This window comes from Strix uralensis, chromosome 2 (genome assembly GCF_047716275.1).
Source record: "Strix uralensis isolate ZFMK-TIS-50842 chromosome 2, bStrUra1, whole genome shotgun sequence".
NCBI classification, from domain to species: domain Eukaryota; kingdom Metazoa; phylum Chordata; class Aves; order Strigiformes; family Strigidae; genus Strix; species Strix uralensis.
The window spans coordinates 91690582-91709392 of NC_133973.1; the positions used below are offsets into that span (position 1 = coordinate 91690582).

Below are 18811 nucleotides of genomic sequence, written 5' to 3' on the forward strand. Positions count from 1 at the left end.
GTGTTGTGTTAGCCCAGATTTGAAGCAGAATGTATCAGAGTTGGTGGCAGATGCTTATTACTGCCTACTGAGAACCTGACTTTGTGTTTTCTAAACTGTATTTTTAGAAGTATGCTAAGTGCAGGTGGGTTATAGAAATGCTTAGCAAGTCATCTTTTTTTCTTTTCCATTTGTGACAGCATTTCTCTTGACTACAAATCCTCCTCATTGCTGTAAAACCAAAGATGGTCGGTATTCCTTCAGCACTAATTCAGCTGATGGAGACAAATTCTTCCATTCTAGTTTCTAAATATCTCTAGCACAAACAAAGTCAACAAATTGTTTGTGTGACTGCAAAAACTGAATCACTCTGAGCTGATCTTTTATCTCTTTATCAGAAGGATGCATTTTTAATGGTAAAAACTGAAGTGGAGCACTGTCACCAGCGTGTGAAGCAGCAGACTGCTGTAGATTTAGAAGTACAAAAGGTCTGGATGATCAGTGTTGTAAAACATTTATAGCAGTTAAAACAATTTTTTTCCCCTCTCCCACCCTTCTTTCTGGTTGAGAATAGTTACTGCTATCTGCACTTTGGCTGGCATTTGGGTATGTTTTTGTGCAAGATAAGAACTTTGCCTCAGTGTCGAATGCTTGATATGTAGCAGGATGTGATATGTGGCTTATTTTGTCTCTGTTCATGTTTCATTGCTGTTGCTGGGCTCTCCTATCTTGTGGACATGCAACTTAACACTAACTGAAAGGAGAGTCAAGTCCAATTGTTCCTAATTTTTTCTCACATTGGACTAGTTTCTAATTGATAGATGTCAAACTCTTTCAGTAATTAGCAAAGCATGGGGTGTTGATTTCTGGATGGTATCCTGTTTCTCTTTCGTTTGTTTTTAAGTATACATAGTTAGATCATAAGTAGGAGTCATTATTCAAAGCCAAGGCAGCGCGGGTGCTTCCAGCCCAAAGTGAGGAAATACTTGGCTTTTGAAGCATAACGGTTACTGCGTGGAGCTCTGACTATGCCGTGATACCGTGAACTGACCCTGAGGAAATGCTGCGACAGCATGGCCAGCCCTTTGTGAGAGGGGGGATCTTTCTGCAGTCACCTATCCCAGTCTGTTCTCGAGTTCTTTAGTGTTCATGACACTAAAGTTTGGTGACAGTTTTACTTGGACATGCCTGTGCTTCTGAATTGGAGCCCACACCAGAAGGTACTGACTGCTCCTAATGTGCGTGCATGAAGTTCGTTTTCTCATGTCTTTTTGTATGGTGGAAAGGATCTGACCTGCATCTTGCGTCGCGATGGAGTGAGAGGGGCCCAGCTTCTTCCTTGCTTTGAAAATAATCGCCTTGCTAGAACTGTTGTCATTAAATAGCCAGATTTGTTAGGCATGTTTATTAGATTAGTACTTCACAGTCATGCTAATGTATAAGCCTTATGGTATGAAGAGGGGCTTTGCTTTGGTAATAAATTCCAGACTGAAATTTTGCATGTGGAAGCTAGAAACAAACTAACAAGAGCTGCAACTGCTCTGCACAGTGAAATTCTGTCCAGCTGTGGAAATAATGATATACAGCAAGTGAATTTTCTTCTTTGCAATATCCATAGCGTTCAAGTTCTAAGTTTCGGTTAAAATTGAAAGCACTGCTCGGTAATTACTGCAGTACGCATCTGAATATTATCCCTCCAGCAAAAAGCAGGGCTCCACCTTTGTTTGCTGGAGGCTGTTGTAAATTCGAAGGGAGTATATAGATTTTTTTTTAATGCTTGACTTCTGTCACCTGTATTCCAGAAAGCGTGCAGTATCCCCATGGAGATACTCTGCCTATTCTAGAGTTGTGACAGACTGTTCTAGTGTTAATGCTGCAGCATGCATGATTTAGTAGGCTTGATAGCCTCTCTGTTTTGTAACTTCAAGATATTGGTGATAAACACCTCTTAACTGAAGTTCTTTTGGGGTTTTAAGGCAGGGGTGATAAAGTTGGAATTAATTTTAATTAAAACCTAGTTGTGTGACATGAGAAGACCTACAAAGAAAGTTTTAATTTGGTGTTAATTATTTTCCTGTAGTCCTTTCTTTGGTTTTAATCAAGTCAAATGAAAGAGCTTGCATTAGTTACATCAGTTAAACTCATGTTTCCAACATGAAAATACATTTCTGCATTGAACACAGTGAACTTTCTTGATGTGTAGTAGAATGGTTCTTGGCAGTACTATTCACATGCACTTTGAACAGTGTACTACTTATGCACGAGGAAGGTGTTTGCTCTCCATTATGCATTGACCCTGTTAGAGGTCTAGTCACAAGGGACAGAACTGGGTGGAGCCCATGAACTGCAGAGCTGGAATTAGCAGATCTAAGGTATTAATATATCTGTCTTCTGGCCAGAGTGAAGTGTTGCAGCCTTATTCTGCACTAGCTGGCCAAATCAATATACTGCAGTAACATGTAAGGTCTATAACCAAGGTCATGGAGGAGGTGGGGTGAAGGAGTGTGAGGTGCAAATGGAATAAATTGGGGCACCATTTGGCTAAAATGGATACTGTCATTAATTTCAGCTTACCAAAACTCTGTCTGTAGTAAACAGTGTTTGTGAAAGTATAACACCTATCACACTTCTTACATTGTATATTCAGAGATGAATCTTATTGTAGGTGGTGCAGAATTCTACCAGTGCTATCTGTTCTGATTTGAGTACAGCTACTTTACTTATTGAATCGCCACATATTGAATCAGATCTGATTGGGGGAAGAGGGATTCATAAAGTGTTAGGCTACTCAAATGGGAATAATAACAAATTTGAATTCCCAAGTGGTGTTTTTTTCTTTAATTAGACATATTAGATCAATCAGATTTCCCTGGAGTGAAATATTGCCTTTTTAATGTCATTATGGATCTCTCCTTACTTGACTCTTAATCTGCAGTCTTGTTCGTTTGGTTTTGATAGGGGTTTTTTGTTGTTTGTTTTTTCTCCTCAACCAAGTTTTGGAGTATTCCTCACACTGAGGAGCCAAACTGGTATCACAGGTCTAGTCTTGTACTTACGGTACCCCCTGTTCATCCTTGTCGTTTTGGCTTCTTGCATTTGTGGGGGTTTTGGTACCGACTCTGAAGAAGGATCTTCGGCTCCTACCTTTCTGCCTGAGAAGCCCTGTCCAACTCCCTTTGGGACATAGTCATCTTTTCCTTCTCTGCCCAGCAATATTTGGAAAAAGGTGATAGGCCCCTAGACCATGGGACTTGGGAGAGGCAAAGCATGGAAGAATTAAGTCTTCTTTCACTGTCCCAGCACTAGCACCACTGGGTTTGTTGAGGCTGGAAGTGTGCCTCTCTTACCCTGCAAATATACTGCCTATCCCCCTTTATTCCAGTCTCCCTCTTTAACATAACTATCATCAAGGCTTGACAACAAAAATTCTGAGTATGTTGAATAGATTAATTGCTTAAATACTTGAATGATTAATTTTCTTTATATGCAGGTGAATGCTGAAAAACTATGTGATAACTCATTTAACCTTTTCATTTTGTTCTACTGTTATAGCTGGTATTATATATCCGTGAAGATCTGCAATGATCCCGTGGGTTTTGGGAATAAGAATCCCATTTCTCCCCTTTGGCTGCTTAATTTCATGAGACTGCTGTCTTGGAAGCACATTAATGTTTTGAATGTTTCAGGAGTCTGTTTTCTTAATATTACTACACTGATTTCTAAAAGTAGTTAAGCAGTTTCATACTGTTAATTCAGTATTTAAAAATCTCTGTTCTGCTTACTATCTTGTCTAACTTTGCCCTGCAATTTCAACATTAACAGGTAATAAGCTAATATCCAAATCCAAAAAAGTTACACAACTCTGGTGGCGAAACTTTTGTGACTGGGGCTTCTTGATATACAGAGCAGCAAAATGTCAAAAAACAATGATACATGCCAAAGAAATGTGTAAAATGCCACATTGGGATGGTTTCTATGCTTAATAATTGTGTAACTTGTTCTGTATCTTGCACTTCAGGATAATATAGAAGCAAACTCTTGTTTAGACTCCGCTTGGTCCCAGTTATGGTTTTTGCCCAAAGTCAAAACATTAAATGAAAATATTGTGTTCATAACTACAGGCATTAAATGGATCTCAATTTTTCACCTTGTTTTATCACTTTAGTTCTGTGGATAGGTAGAAAAATAGGAAAAAAGTGAATACTGATGAGGGTGCACTCTAAAAAATAACATAGCCTGTAAAAATGGTTGTCTGAACAAAGGAGGGAATAAGAATTGGTTGGGCAGTAGAAGCTGAAACCTCTGCTCTAATGCTAGGATCCCTCTATGCTGAAGTGAAAATACTGTAGCAATTTATGTGGTAGTTAGAAGCAAAAGCTATACGGGGAGCAGGGATTGTAAAATAGGAATTGTGACTCAGATACTAGTGTCTGAAGAGTATGCACAATCTGGAAAAGATGGAAATAAAACCAAGTGATAAATAGCAGGATGATAGAGTGATTTTTTTTATTTTTTTTTTTTTTTTTTTTTAAATAGAATTGCAATTACTTAAAACTCTGTGGAGGAGATCTCTGAGAAAGGAGGGGATGGGTGGGGAATCCTACTGTGGTAGAGTTGGTAGTGTCTTATCGCCAGCCTATTTGGACATTCACTGGTGGGATGGGGGGGATAGATGTGTTAGGAGGCTATTGGGTATTATTAGAAAGACTTAAGGATACCTTCTCCAGTCTTTTCTCTTAGAAGTGATGAGCAAGTGGCAGAACCCAGTTGTTGGAGTGGAACTGATAGTATGCTTTTTTTAATAATCCAAATTGCCAGTTAAACAACTGACATTGTTTATTCTAGTTGATTGCATGTAGAATTTATGCATTTTGAATAGAATTATCATTGTCACTGTAGTTTGAATAGAAATATAAGTATATTGTCCTGTAACAGGTTCTGGATTCTAAAATGGAAAATGTTAATTAAAAGACAGCCAGCTTGTGCATTTTGCTAAAAGAGATTTTTGCTAAGAGATTTAAACTTTAGAGCTTCTCTAAGCACAGACCATAGAAAGAGTAAGAAGACCAACAGTGGAAAAAGAGCTGCATCTCAGAATATGAACTGACATGTATAAAGTGAGAACTGTCCATGTTCAGCTGAGCTGGCATGGCTGGGAGGAAGTGCACCTCAGGCAATGGTAAAGCGGCCTGGTAGTGAGAATGAGTGAAGATTAAATACACTCTACTATCTGTGTCATATCAAGACTAACTTTTAGCCTCACTGAAAACTGAGATGATGATGACATCTATAGGGATGAAAGCCAAATGGTCAGTAGATCTTAGGGTAATTGAACTTCATTTTGCAATAAATGAACTGGAAGCAGATCTGAGTTGAATGCCCAATGGATGAGGTGTGTGTAATGGGAGACAGGGATTAAGAGGAGGTAATTTTCCACTGTGACTTGCAAAAGTATTGGCATACAAGATTACTGCCTCATTAGCAAGTTTCAACTGGTATCCTGTGACTGAAAGAAAGAGATACTGTAGGGAGCATGGATTATTTACTAAGGTGTGACTTCAGAGTTATCTTTTTAATAGAAAAAATACTTTGAAACAAATTATCAAATACTATCGATATGGTGGGAAGCTGTATGGAATACAAAAGCTGTTGATTGATTGCATTGGATTAGGTGAATGGTGAGAACTGATTTCTCTTGGGAAGAAAATCAGATAAGGTATTCTCTCTTATCTCATTGTCACTAGTAACTTCCCCAATGCATGTAATGTGATACCATTCGTTACGCTTCCAGAGAAGGTGAAACTTGGTGAGAAAGAGGTTTGGTTAAGCAGAGGTAGGTACTGTCAAAAGAGCGACTAGAATCACTCTGGTCTGCGGTCAATAGAGTTGAAAAAGTCCTTGTTTTCTTTAGTGAAGGCAAAATGAGAAAGGAGCTTGCATATTAAATATGTTGATGCTGAAAGCAGATATCCTCCCAAAGTGATTGGGTTAAAATGGAAGGAGAACCAGGTGGCCTTAAAAGACTGGGTGATACAGAGCTGATATTGAGAGTTTCTGCTGGAGATGTGCAGTTTGGCCTTACAGGGTATAGTAGGAACCTATAGGTAAGAATGATGGAGAAGAGAGATTTGGGTGTGCTTCTTAATTGCATGATGACTGAGACAGCAGGGAAGTGTGACCTTAAAGTAAGCAATGTCATAGGATGGTTGGGGTGAGGTTTTTGTAGTAGATAGCAAGAACTAATGCAAATGTACATGGTACTTCGGTAGAATTTCCATATGCTTGCTGCCTGTATTCAAAAACTGTCAGTTGAAACTGATGGGGATTCCAGGTCTCTTTTTCTTAAAACTGTTTCCACAACTGACCTAAGAATGGGATATCTGGCTCTGCAAAATAAAACCAAAGAAACAGTGATGGCCCTATGCAAAGTACATCAGCAAGAGATACTGCTGTGGGAAGAGGGCGACAGAAAAGAAAAAGCAGTCTCAGTTAAAAAAAAAAAAAGAGTGAACAGTTGTCAGTAGACCTTCTGGTAATTTAAAGTTTTATGTTCTCAAACAGATTCCGGTAAAAAAAAATAGAAATTATTTGCTTTGCTTTCACTGCATAAACTGTCTACAGAATTTAGAATTTTCTACTTTTATTTTGTCAGCCAAGAAGCTAGTGGCACTCTACCTAAGAAATAACTTGTGTAAATATGTAAATTAACAAATATTTGACATATCACTGTGTGTGCTATCTCATTTGTGGCTACTAAACAGACCTTTCACACCATCCCTTAGGTTCCTGATGTTATCAGCAGCATAAGACAAGTCTCCAAAGCAGCACTGAAAGAAGATGCCAAACCAAGTAAGGATAGTGAAGATGCATTCTATGACTCTCAAAAATTTGAGGTCTTGTACTGTGGAAAGGTGACGGTGGCTCACAAGAAAGCTCCCTCCACACTAATTGATGATTGCATTGAGAAATTCAGCCTTCATGAGCGCCAACGCCTGAAACTATTAAACGAGCAGAGGAATAACGAGTCAAGTTTGGACTTACCCCTGTGTGAAGGAAACGTGCCAGCTTCTCCATCAGATAGCCCATTTGAGGAGCTGGACAGCCCAAATAACACTGCAGGGCACGCTGCGATGTTTACAATCGGTAGCCAGACCAACTTGACCAACCTGGCCAGCACTCGTGGCTCCTTTCCAGAGCGAATTTTAGAGGACTCTAGCTTTGATGAGCAGCAAGAGTTTCGCTCCCGGTGCAGCAGTGTCACTGCTGTTATGCAAAGAAGGGTTCATGACACAAACCCGAAAATACAGCCACGCAGAAGGCATGCAAGTGCACCCAGTCATGTTCAGCCATCCGACTCTGAGAAGAACAGGACAATGTTGTTCCAGGTGTGTACTAGCATGAGCAATTTCATGTTGGTTTTGCACTGTGTCTTCCCCTGTGCAGTTTGAAGCTGAGACAAGTTTTTTCAAGATAAGTAGTATGGATCCAGTATGGTTTCATGATTTGTCAGAAATATTTATATATCTGTTCATAAACAATTGGAATGCAAGTAGCTGAACTTTCTTAAGGAAGTCACCTTGACTCATAAGCTTAGGTAAATCTTAAGAAAAAGGAATTACTTATGGACTAATTGCTTACAGGAGCAGAGTTTCTAGGGAAATAATTATATGCAGTTCTGGTTTGTCTGTATTAGTGAGATCTAGGACCTAGCTGAAAAAAGTGAGTGTTCTTTCAAAAAGAGAATTGATGAAGACTTCCACATGAACAAATCCTCTGTGCAATTAAAAAGAAGCTCACAACTTCACATATGGCTTTCACAGCCTTTATGATAATTTGTATTAATGTTCAGCTCGCCTTTCCCAGATGAGTACGCAAACGTCTCTGCACTGAAGGCTTCTTCCTTCAGACCTCACAGTTATTTCTTCTCTTGTCTGAAGTGCATTTGACATCTTCAGTGCTTGTATTGAGAAAACAAAAGGACACTTAAAGGAGGTGACCCATGAAAGGAAAGATCTTTGGACCTTGAAATAACACGGGGCTAAATGCCTGGGTTTTGTCTTTCCATTTGCTTTAGAGATCATTCTTGCCTTTTATTCTTTTGGGGAAACGCTAACTGAAGTGAGAATGCATTGCCCTTTAGAAAGGCACAGCTATCACTAGTAGTGAAAAGAATTTAGCTGAAAAACTTCCTGAGGTCCATGGAATAAGTTCCATACACTTGAGAAGCAGTTTGGGAAAGCTGAAAGATAGCTTGCTGCAGAACCTGCACTTTTTCATCTGAAATTACAAAAATGAAAAGTATCACCTTAAGATCAACATAGTTTCTCTGCTGATCTATATGGTATAGTTTAAAAAAAACCCAAACCTTCAAATTCTGTTTTTTATTGCAGCTCTTAGTTTAGTCACATTGTTTACTAAAGGTTTTAGTATTGTCTGTCAAACATTTGATCTTTGGACCAAAATAACTCAAAAAGAAAAGGGAGCGGGGAAAAAAAAAACCAAAACAACTGTCTTCTTTCCAAGGCTTTTTCCTATTCAACTGAGTGTATTGTTCTTGCTGAAATATTCTTACTCAACATAGGCTAAATTATGGCACCCTTGTTCCTGCTGAGTAAGTGTTGTGCTGAAGGTACTCTATGTGAACAAGAAAGGGCTAGATTGTGAAATTTTGTTGCTGTTAATGTTGTGCCTCCAAGACAGACTAGTTTATGACTTACTTTTCTTCCCCCCCCCTCCCCCCCGCCTCAGGTTGGAAGATTTGAAGTTAACCTCATCAGTCCAGACACCAAGTCTGTTGTGCTTGAAAAGAATTTTAAAGATATCTCCTCATGTTCTCAGGTAAGCATTAATAAGAAGCAACATGTAGATCATCAGGAGAAAAGGAATCTATTTGTTCATAGCTGGATTGCCTTGCTGGTCTATAGGCAGCAGAAAAAAGGAAATGTAGAAATCTTTTTCAGCATTCTGTGCTGTTTTCCTTCATTTTGTTTCAAGGGACATTTTTAAACAGTTTATCCTATCTAAATAACCCTGATTGAAAGTAAATTGCTGTTTTACCCCATTGGCTTCTTAATTAAAAAAATGGGGGGGGGGGGGGGGGGGGGGAGTGGATTTTGAGCAGTTGTGACTAATGTATATGCAAATCCTGCATGAATTTTCATGCAGCTTTGGAGAGTACAGCTGTAGAAATTGGATATTAAACTGCCATTGCTTCATTAACACTTGAAGCAGTATTGAAGTACTGATTTGCCTTTACAAGAGCAAGAGCTGTTACTCAAATCAGGGCTTTCACTCATCTGGTAGCACTTTCAAGTAGATACTGCATAAAAATAATGCAAGGTCATTCCCAAAAAGCTTAAGTATGGAAAGGATGAGTGCAAAATAACTAGTCTGAGCTGTGGTAGTGGCAACTTTGATCGTTCAAAGTATAAACTCTTCTGCTTTAGGAAAGCATTGGATATAGTTTTGGAAGTAGCTTAATCTCCATTTACGATGCTTTGAGTGTGCTGGTTTTGACCGAGGAAGCTCCTGAAAGCCTCTGGAATGAAAGGAGGAGAGCATCAGATCAGCCTTCCAGAAAAACAGCAGTTCACCTGCATCATTTCTTCTGGAGAATATGGCAATAGGTGAACCTAGCTGTGTCCAGTAATAAATAAACGCCAGGGCTGAGGGATTCACCTTTCTATCTTCCTGTTGTTCAGCACCTGTTACTTGTGATACTTTCTGTTTTGAGGTCTTACTTTATTACCTTTTATCATTCGCCATGCACATGCATCACTTCAGGTGGCCTTAAACATTATTACTCTAATTTAAAGCACACTTCCTGGCATGCTCTAAACCTGTATTTCGCCCCCAAGTGCTTTCATTTTAATGCTAATAACAAATCTGCTCTTGCATGACTGTGCTACCAATGCTGGCCAGTACTTGTAACTCAGATGGAGTCTTGAGCTACCAACTAAAGGTCCAGGCTCTTAAGTAGACTCTGCTGTTTAACTACAATTTGGATTGCTCTTGGTAGAGAAAAAAGGCAAGTGCAAATACAGAATGGGACAGTGTAATCAAACAGGGATGTATTAATAGCTTTATAATAAATACAGATGAAAGAGATTCTTAAAGCAGTGGTACGGAAAGCAAAATTTGCAGACAGCTTGAGTCTTTTCCTGCTTTGTGGGTATACTGAGCTGAATAAAAGTGACACTTCAACTTTATATAATGGGCTCTTGGGTTGCCTATACATACTGACAATAGTCAAACAAAAGAGTCTTAAGCGGGACAACCTTTGTTCTGCTGACTTTAAAGCATGGTGGAGACCAGCAAGTCTATGGCAGACATTCAAGGCCTAGTTTTCCTTCAGTAAAATAACTGTGTACAGTAAATAGTGTTAGGTAATGCTGTGTGCTGGGCTTTGGAGGTGGGGTTTTTCACTCCACCTCTTCACTTTCATTTGGAGCAAAGCTTTTGTTATATTCCATGCTTGAATAACTCAAACAGGCACTAACAATACTGTGGGGTTTTTGGTTTGTTTGTTTTGTGGTGAGTTTTTTTTTAATGCAAAATGGCTACTTCAGAGCAGTCGGGGTTTTCTTCAGTGTTTAATAGAAATGAAACATTAATTTGTCCAAGTCTCAGGATTCAGTTGCATAAACCTCATTGGTACTTCTTTTAAGAACTCGGTGCTAGCCACAGGGCTTCTCTGTTATGGATTTATAGGGCAGTGATTTACTGCGTATTGTTAGACTGCAGCTTAGGAATGTTTGTTCTTCTAAGCTTTACAAATGATGAAAATGAGATATTCTCTTCGGCTTGCATTTGGGATTCTTTCAGTCTGGTCTAATAAAGGTATTTTTATTCTATAGCTTAAGTATGGTTGATCTGCTGCATTCAGTATCTGCACTCCATGTAATTGTCAAAGCGGCAAACATAATTGGTGATAAACCCCTGTGTGTGATGTCTAAGCTCAGGTGTCAGCTGTAGAAGTTTCCTTGTTGCAGCCTTGCTGACCTTGAGGGAACCCAGAGCAACAAAAAACTTTGCTCTTTCGTGGTGACAAGTCTGGCCACCCTCTTAAAGAAGTATGATGGAGGTACTGTTAATTGAGGAACGTACTGTGCTATTTATGCTTCAGTGGTGCAAGTGTCACATCCATCTGCCCCACAAATGTTCTGTGGAAGCTGAGAAATCGGACAGCAGTAGATTTGTTCAGACACTGTCAGCAGTGAGTAAACTACAGTCTCACCAAACCACCTTAAGTAAATGTGGTTTCCTTGCAGAACAGAGAGCAACATTTCACTGTTACATAGATCAACATGTTTATACATCTGTTCTTTTTCATTTTATGCTCTTGAAGACTTTATGTGTCTCAGAAAAATGAGTTCAATTAAATCAGGATTAGTGTGGACTATGGTAAACTGATGCTGTTTGTGCTATCTTAGATGCCCTCTGCACCTTTGTTAAGTTTTGTTTAAGTAGCACAAATGTAACTTCTGGAATTTTGTTTTTAAAAACTACCGCATGTAGTGACAATATGTTCAGTCTGTCACGTACTGCATTACCAATTTTGTCTAGAGTGTTTTCTGTAGTGACAAGCAAGTTGTTCTGCCTCCTCCCCTCTTTTACGATATAGGTGTTTTCTTTGGAGATGGATCCAAGCAACCAAGTTCTGCTTTCTGTTGTATTTGAACTTGAGGGATTAGACTTTCTTTTGGAGAAAATCTACGATTACCATATTCGGATGATAAAAACATTGGCAAAAGCTTTAACAATAGTGAGTCATGTTCCATGAATTGAGACTGGGAATATAGTGCTTCTTAGGAAGCAGCTCTCTTTGATCTTCTCAGTGCTGTTTTTATCAAGGCAGAGTTCCTTGTCAAGCAGTTAGACTAGGCTCCTGAAAGAAAACGCCGGTAGTAATGTGTAGTAAATCTTGAAACTTCTGGTATGTAAATCGGTCTCAAAGAATTTATTTAAGAATTTGGTTGGAATTCCACATGTCATCCCCTGCTCTTTTTGGTGTAGTCCTAACTTGTATTACAGGAAAGCTGAGATCTGTTGCTACTTTGATGCTACTCCAGCCCTATATTCTAGTGTGGGCTCATTACATCAAGTTTTCACTGTAGAGACAATTCCAAATACAACCTAGGACTCTAATAAGTTTGCTTCCCGAAAATCCAGTTTTTCCTAACGGAAGAAATTCAGGTCCAGGTCTATTGCTGTATAACTTTTGTTTTGATTGTGTAAAGAGCTTTATGTAACTTTTAAAAGATAACTCTTGCAGTTGTAAAATAGTTAATTAGGAGTATGCATTTATAGGTTCTTGAATTTTTGTATTGGCAAGTGTTGGAGTCTGGTAAATATTTTTAGGATCGCTTTGGAAACTAAACCTGTTCATAAAATAGTCAACTAATGCTGTTTTTAAATGCTCTTAGGGTATAAAACACGTTGATCACTTCGGTTTTATTTGCCGGGAATCTGTTGAACCTGGGTTAAGCCAGTACGTTTGCTATGTGTTCCAGTGTGCAAGTGAGTCTCTGGTGAGTATTTATTAATGATCCTAACCTTTCCATTGGATGAAGTCTGAGGCATTTTCTGAACCATGGGAGTCTCTGTTACTCTGCTTTGTCAGCTGAGTCTCAGTGGTCACGTCTTCTCAGGTGTAAGAAAGACCTTAGTTGTGAATATGAAAATATGCTATAGAAAATGCATACATTCTGTTCATATATAGCCATATCCTGCTGCTCTGCTGATGCACATATCAATAACAAATAGAAAAAAATCCAGATGGATGACTTCATACATGCAAACTGTGAGCATATTTGGGCTCCATATTTGGTTGTAACTCTTGCATTTCTAGTCATTGAGACACTTGGTTTCCCGTTAAACATGTCATTACATGTATTGAATCAATAACAAAGCTGGTGATAAAACCCAAACTTACTTTTCAGAGTATGGTTTAAACTACTGACTGGTCCTGCATGTGTCTTTAGCCTGCACATGGCCTTAGCATTTTCCCTGTAGTCTGTTTGTTTCCTCGGGAGAAGAAAATAGCAGCCTCTGATCAGAGAAGAAGAAAACCGTAATATGTGTGGATGTATCTAACTATAAAAAGATCCATTGGACATTTGATAAAGTATGTATCAACTGAATCCAGGTGCCAGTGATTTAACTGATACAGGTAGTAATAATGTGAGACACATACAGGAAATCATCTTGGATATTACATTTTTATTTTAAAGCTCTGACACTTTAAAAGCACTTAGTTTCTTTTCAGAAACATGTTTGTTCCTGATGGCTGTGCTAATAGCTGCTAACTCTTTTTCAGCCAAACTTAAAAATCGCTCTTCTAGCTAGCTAAAAATGTAATTTGTTAGTCCATTGACTAGTTTGAGAGTGAATAGATTTACATCAATAAAACTTGAAACAGCTAACAGCCCTAGATTTACAGTGGTAGCTGAGGCTGCACTTTTTTTCAAAATAAGACCTTGTTATAAAATCAGCTTTATCTTTGTATTAACAGAAAATATTATATCTGACCTATTGATATATCTGACCACACATAATTTAAAGACTTAAAATGTGTTGTGCAAAGAATCCATGTATTTATGAACCTCTTTACATATTCTAGTACTGATATATGTGGGTGTGCCCACATTGCAATATGAAATTAACATTCCTGAGCTACTTTGAGGTGCAATCGCTTGGACCCCAGTGGCAGTTTCACTGTGGCAGGGCAGAGCTGTAAAACTCAATGCTTTCTGGATTCTGTGATGGCAGGCAGGCTATGTTGGTAGACAGTCTATGTTGATAGGCTTGTGTATCTTTGCTCTAAACCTAGCTGCAGTTTGTGCTACAATTCTTATGATTTTAGTGTAGTCATAATCCATATGCTTAGCACTGTTCTGTGCATCTTCCATTTGAGGGGCATTGTTGCCAACTTTAAAAAATTATCAGTCTGTATTGCAAGACAGATATTCACTGTTCAATACCCTGCTTTATTGCTAAGAAGAGAGAGCACTAAGAAATTACTGGTAGTGCTTAAAATAATGTTGGTTTTTGTTTCTTTTTTTTAAATAAACAAGAAACCAACCAAACCTAAACATAATCAGGACACAAACTAATTGAAGTTTCCACATTCAGGTGCCCCCCCCCCCCAAGTGACAGACCCTCAAAAAAGTCTGTCTGTTTTCAATGTTAGTCTGCATGATTTTGGTCTCAAATATTTCAGCTTTTTTCCTGCTTATAAAAAAAAGCAACAGGTAAGAACAAGGACCTGATTCTGAAGTAGGATGCTAACTTCTTTCCTAAGATTGTTGTCAACCTGTTGTCTCCTACTTTCCATGCTAATGTAAGACTTGAGTGAACAGCTTTTCATAAGCATTGTATTCCCCTAAAATACAGACAGGGGAACTCCCAAGCGCTTTGTATATAAGGTCTGGGAGTGTATTTGAATGACTGTGGAGAAACACTGTCACCTCAACCTTTCTTACACAGAAGTTGAGCTTTTTCAGTGCTGGTCTGTGGGAGCATAGTACTGCTGTATTTGTGGTAATGGCAGAGGAAAGATCAGGGCAGACTGAAAAGCAGGCTGGCAGTACCTAAAGAGAAGTTGGTGGTTGTAATGAGGCTGGTAGCCAGTCTAGTAGCCTGGAGAAAAGTGAACTGCTGTGGGAAGCTCCTGTCTGCCAGCAGGATTGGTCTGTGGGGTTTTGTGCTAAAATGGTACAGTGGTGGGAGGAAAATCGTTGAGAGGGAGCATGTGCAGTTTACAGGAGAAACTCAAAGCTAAAGAAAAATAAATTAATGCTTTTTATTTAGCATATATTCAAGCTGAAAATTCCCACTTGCAGCTTCTTAAAGCAGTGGCTACTGCCCAGTAAGCTTGAGTAGCTGCAGTTAGATACTCAAAATTACACCTGAAAATGGTGAACATCCACAGAAAAAGCAGAAACCTGGGAATGCATCCCTGATGTCTTTAGAAGACAGCAAATAGGGTTTGTTTTTTTTGATTATAAACCTGTCTATGACATGATTTATAGATCTAATTTGATGTACATGGCATGCATTTTTGTTTATATACTTTTTCCTCTTTCCCCTATAGGTTGATGAGGTAATGCTTACCCTGAAACAAGCTTTTAGCACTGCTGCAGCTCTGCAAAACGCCAAGACACAGATTAAATTGTGTGAGGCCTGTCCTATGCATTCATTGCACAAACTTTGTGAAAGAATTGAAGGTAGCAGCCAAGTTCATTTTCTAATTGTGTTTTTCTGATTATTCTAGAATAATTTGAGTTATGTTAACCATGCGCTTTCAACTTAAACAATGTAAGAACAGAGGGAAAAATATCGCAATAAGCAATTCTTACCATCACTTTTCACACTCTGTAATCAAGTGGAGGTGATAACAGCAATGGTATTGGAACTGAATATAGTGTAGCTTCCATTATAAATACACACTCTTTCATCATCATACCTCTCTTAAATGTTAAGCAGAGCAGAAAAACCCACCGGTTCTCCTTCTGTTTGTTTGTTTGTTTTTTTTTTTTTCTGAAGATGCATGCTTTCAAAATAGGTCATAAAAAGACAGTTGTGATCAAAAAAGGGTCTTGCTATCTTGTGTGTTTGTTCTTTCCTGTGTGGGGTTATTTTTTCCTTCTTTGTGTTTATTCTCTTATGCACTTCAAAACCTAGTTCTATTATGGGGAAACAAATTATTAAGTTAGGAGATTAATATCTAGTAAAGAAAGTCAAGGCAACTACCTGGCTTCATATATGAATAAACAAACATTTGTAGCTTCTCTGGAAGCAATGTATGCCAGAACATGTGCAAAAAATCTTACAAGATAGAATTTAAAAAAAAAAAAAAAAGTTAGTAGCAGGATCTTATTTTTATAGTCAGTCCGCTATGTCTCCTTGTGAAGTGTTATATGCAAAAAAAGCAAGTATGTTACAGTAGTCTTGTATCTTCTAGTCTGGTGATGATGGTGCTGGTAATTGCCAGTTCTCCCATTCATTAAAAGTCAGTATTGCTACTTACCTCCCTCTGGTGGCTGAAAAGCAAAATATAAAACCTTAGTGGCATGAAATTCTGTTAGGTTGTGACTGGTATTTTTTGGCTTTAACAACAGATGTTCAGAAGTGATAAAGCTTAACTGGGAAAGTCTTCTGTAAATGAAAAACTATAGAGGCTGCCGTATAAGGCAGTGTAAGTATCTTGAACACAGTTACTTACAAGACTGGGATAAGTATCCAGTATCGGAATAAAATCTCTTCTAGGACAACAACTTGAGTACCATAATAGTATTTTCATGAACTTTGAACTTTGTGACTGAAAGACGTATTTTAGTGTCCCTTGGTTTTCATCTGTCTGCTCTGTTTAGAGTCTAGAAGTTTATCATAATCAAACCTAGAGCTTTATGACTTTGGAAAAATCTTTATCTGTTCTAATTGCAATTTTCTATGAATGATATCTACCATGAATGGAAAAACCATATATCTTCATCTGATTCGGGGGTTTTGTTTTCCCCCACAGTTTTTGTAGCTTCCTAGAACAAGCTCTGTGAGCAAATGTGCACTTTATCGAACATCAGAAATTCTTTAATCTTACAGCTTTTATGCTGTTCCTGCTTTTAAGTGTCTTCGGTTCTCTGGTATGACCTGTACCCTACCCATTCCTTGTGTAGAAATGCATCTAAATTTTTCAGTTAAAAGCATCTGAAAACTTCTGAGTATCCTGTCATTGAATATCTCTCCAGTTACATCTCTTTTCTATTCCTTTCTTCTTCCTCTCCCATACAGTTGTCAGGCTTCCAGCTGTCAGTGATCTCTTGGTACTAGGACAGAAGACATCAGTGGGGTAGGGAGCACAACCTTTTACACAGGAGCCAGCCACTTAGCTGCTTCTAGTTCTGTTTTTACTGCTAAAGAAAGGAGACAAAACCATGTGGTTTAGCAAAATCTGGAGTATTTTGTATCATGTATACTGCAGATACACAACTGTCGTACGTTAAACTTGTATAAACTCAAATGCAGGCTTACGTCTTCTACTATCATTTTTTTTAAAGTTTTTTGAGATACCATTTGAGAATCTAGAAGCTTTAATGTTCATTTCTTTTCTCAGGACTCTATCCACCAAGAGCCAAACTTGTAATTCAGAGACATCTGTCATCACTAACTGATAATGAGCAAGCAGACATTTTTGAACGTGTTCAGGTAATACATTAGAAGCTGTTCTTTCAGATTTGGAAAAGACCATGATAAAATGGACTAGATGATTTTGATTATGTTTGTTTTGTTATGTAGTTGATCTAGAATCTACTATTTCTTCACCAATCATACTGAAATAGCATACTTCAACCTAATCTCATGTGTGATATGCTGTTATTGGAAAAGTTTTGATTCCCAAATCTTCTGAGACAATCTGTGTTCATACCCAGAGTATTTTTTTTCTGAGTTTAGTTCTTCATCTGTAAACACATTTTCCTACTTGAAAGTGATGTGGGAGCGAGTTGAGAGCAGGTGAGACATGCAGGTATCGGGAACATGTCTGTCATTTTCAGAATTTGTCTTTTTTGACTTATTCTGAAGCAAGATTCTGGTATAAGCAAGTGTACTCAAGTGGATGAAGTATACAATGATTTAGACTTCCAAGGGCTAAGCTCCTCTCTAGCTTCCTGGAGAAGGGAGTGGCTGTTTGGTTTTCCTGGGTTCCTTATTCCATTTATAAGGCTATACAATGGCAGGCAATCTTAGAAGACAAAATGCGTGGGTGTAAGGCTCCCTCCTCTCCACAGCCTGTAACATTTTCCATGTGGAAGGTTTTGGTCTGCTTTGCTCAGGAGTATGAAGGCACACGAACAGTAGTGCAATTTGACATACTAATCGTTCACTTTGGCATCTGGAGTACCAGTATATTAATTTCAAAGAATACAAGTGTATAGAAGGGAAAATAAGCAAATTGTGACTTGAAAGGCAACTTTTTTCCTTTTCTTTGCTGTTACTGACAGAAAATGAAGCCTGACAATGACCAGGAAGAAAATGAACTTGTGATCTTACATCTACGCCAACTCTGTGAAACTAAGCAGAAAACGCACATTCACATTGGTGAAGCACCATTGGTAAAGCTTATTTTTGTATTATTTATCTCCTTCCTCCCACCCTATTAAAATGCAATCTTGAATACTAGCAGGGCCACTGCTAGAGTTCATCAGGGGTAGCTGAAGCTGGGTAATTAATAGAGGACTGTGAAAAAGAAGTGGTTTGATTTATAGTGGCATGCTTGGGTTTTTTAGGTTTGGGAGGCAGGAAGGGAGAGAAGAAAGAAAACCACTTATTTCTAGGTATAGATTTCCTTACAGTGTGAGGATACCTCTTCTGTCCTTTTCTTTCCTCCCTGATCCCCGCTCCCAAACAGTTATTTCTAGGGAGAACAGGGATGAAGAGGGCATTAGTTTCAGTTTAGACCGCGAACTTATCTAGCAAAGGAAATGGGTAACAGTATTGTTAAATTGATATACTTGTACAAGATAGTCTTTAGGGATGTGTGGTGGTTTAGCCCCTGCCGGGGTCTGAGACCATGCGGCCGCTGCCCCTCCCCCACAAAGGGAGTGAAATACAAAGCCCCAAGACTGAAATAAGGAAAGGTTTAATACAACAATGCAATAGCAACACAACAAACAACAACAATAACAATAACAGTAATAGTGATAGCAATGAACAGGGCAAAATAGCTACCAAATACAGCAGTTTGAAGCACGATGTACAAAACCACGAGTGCACCGCGCTCCGCGCCAGGAAAATGTGACCTGCCAGGATGTGACGTCCGCATGGTATCTGAATA

The 18811-nt window shown here is 38.6% G+C and overlaps 1 protein-coding gene across 2 annotated transcripts in view; it reads left to right on the forward strand.

Annotated features, from left to right (window-relative positions):
• Positions 1-18811, forward strand: part of TBC1D4 (TBC1 domain family member 4) — a 111257-nt gene that overhangs the window by 57386 nt on the left and 35060 nt on the right. For both annotated transcript variants that reach the window (XM_074859504.1, XM_074859503.1), the window contains exons 2-7: positions 6762-7364; positions 8728-8817; positions 12405-12509; positions 15074-15206; positions 17093-17184; positions 17979-18089. In XM_074859504.1, the coding sequence (XP_074715605.1) occupies positions 6762-7364; positions 8728-8817; positions 12405-12509; positions 15074-15206; positions 17093-17184; positions 17979-18089 (1134 nt within the window). The remainder of the gene's footprint in view (positions 1-6761; positions 7365-8727; positions 8818-12404; positions 12510-15073; positions 15207-17092; positions 17185-17978; positions 18090-18811) is intronic.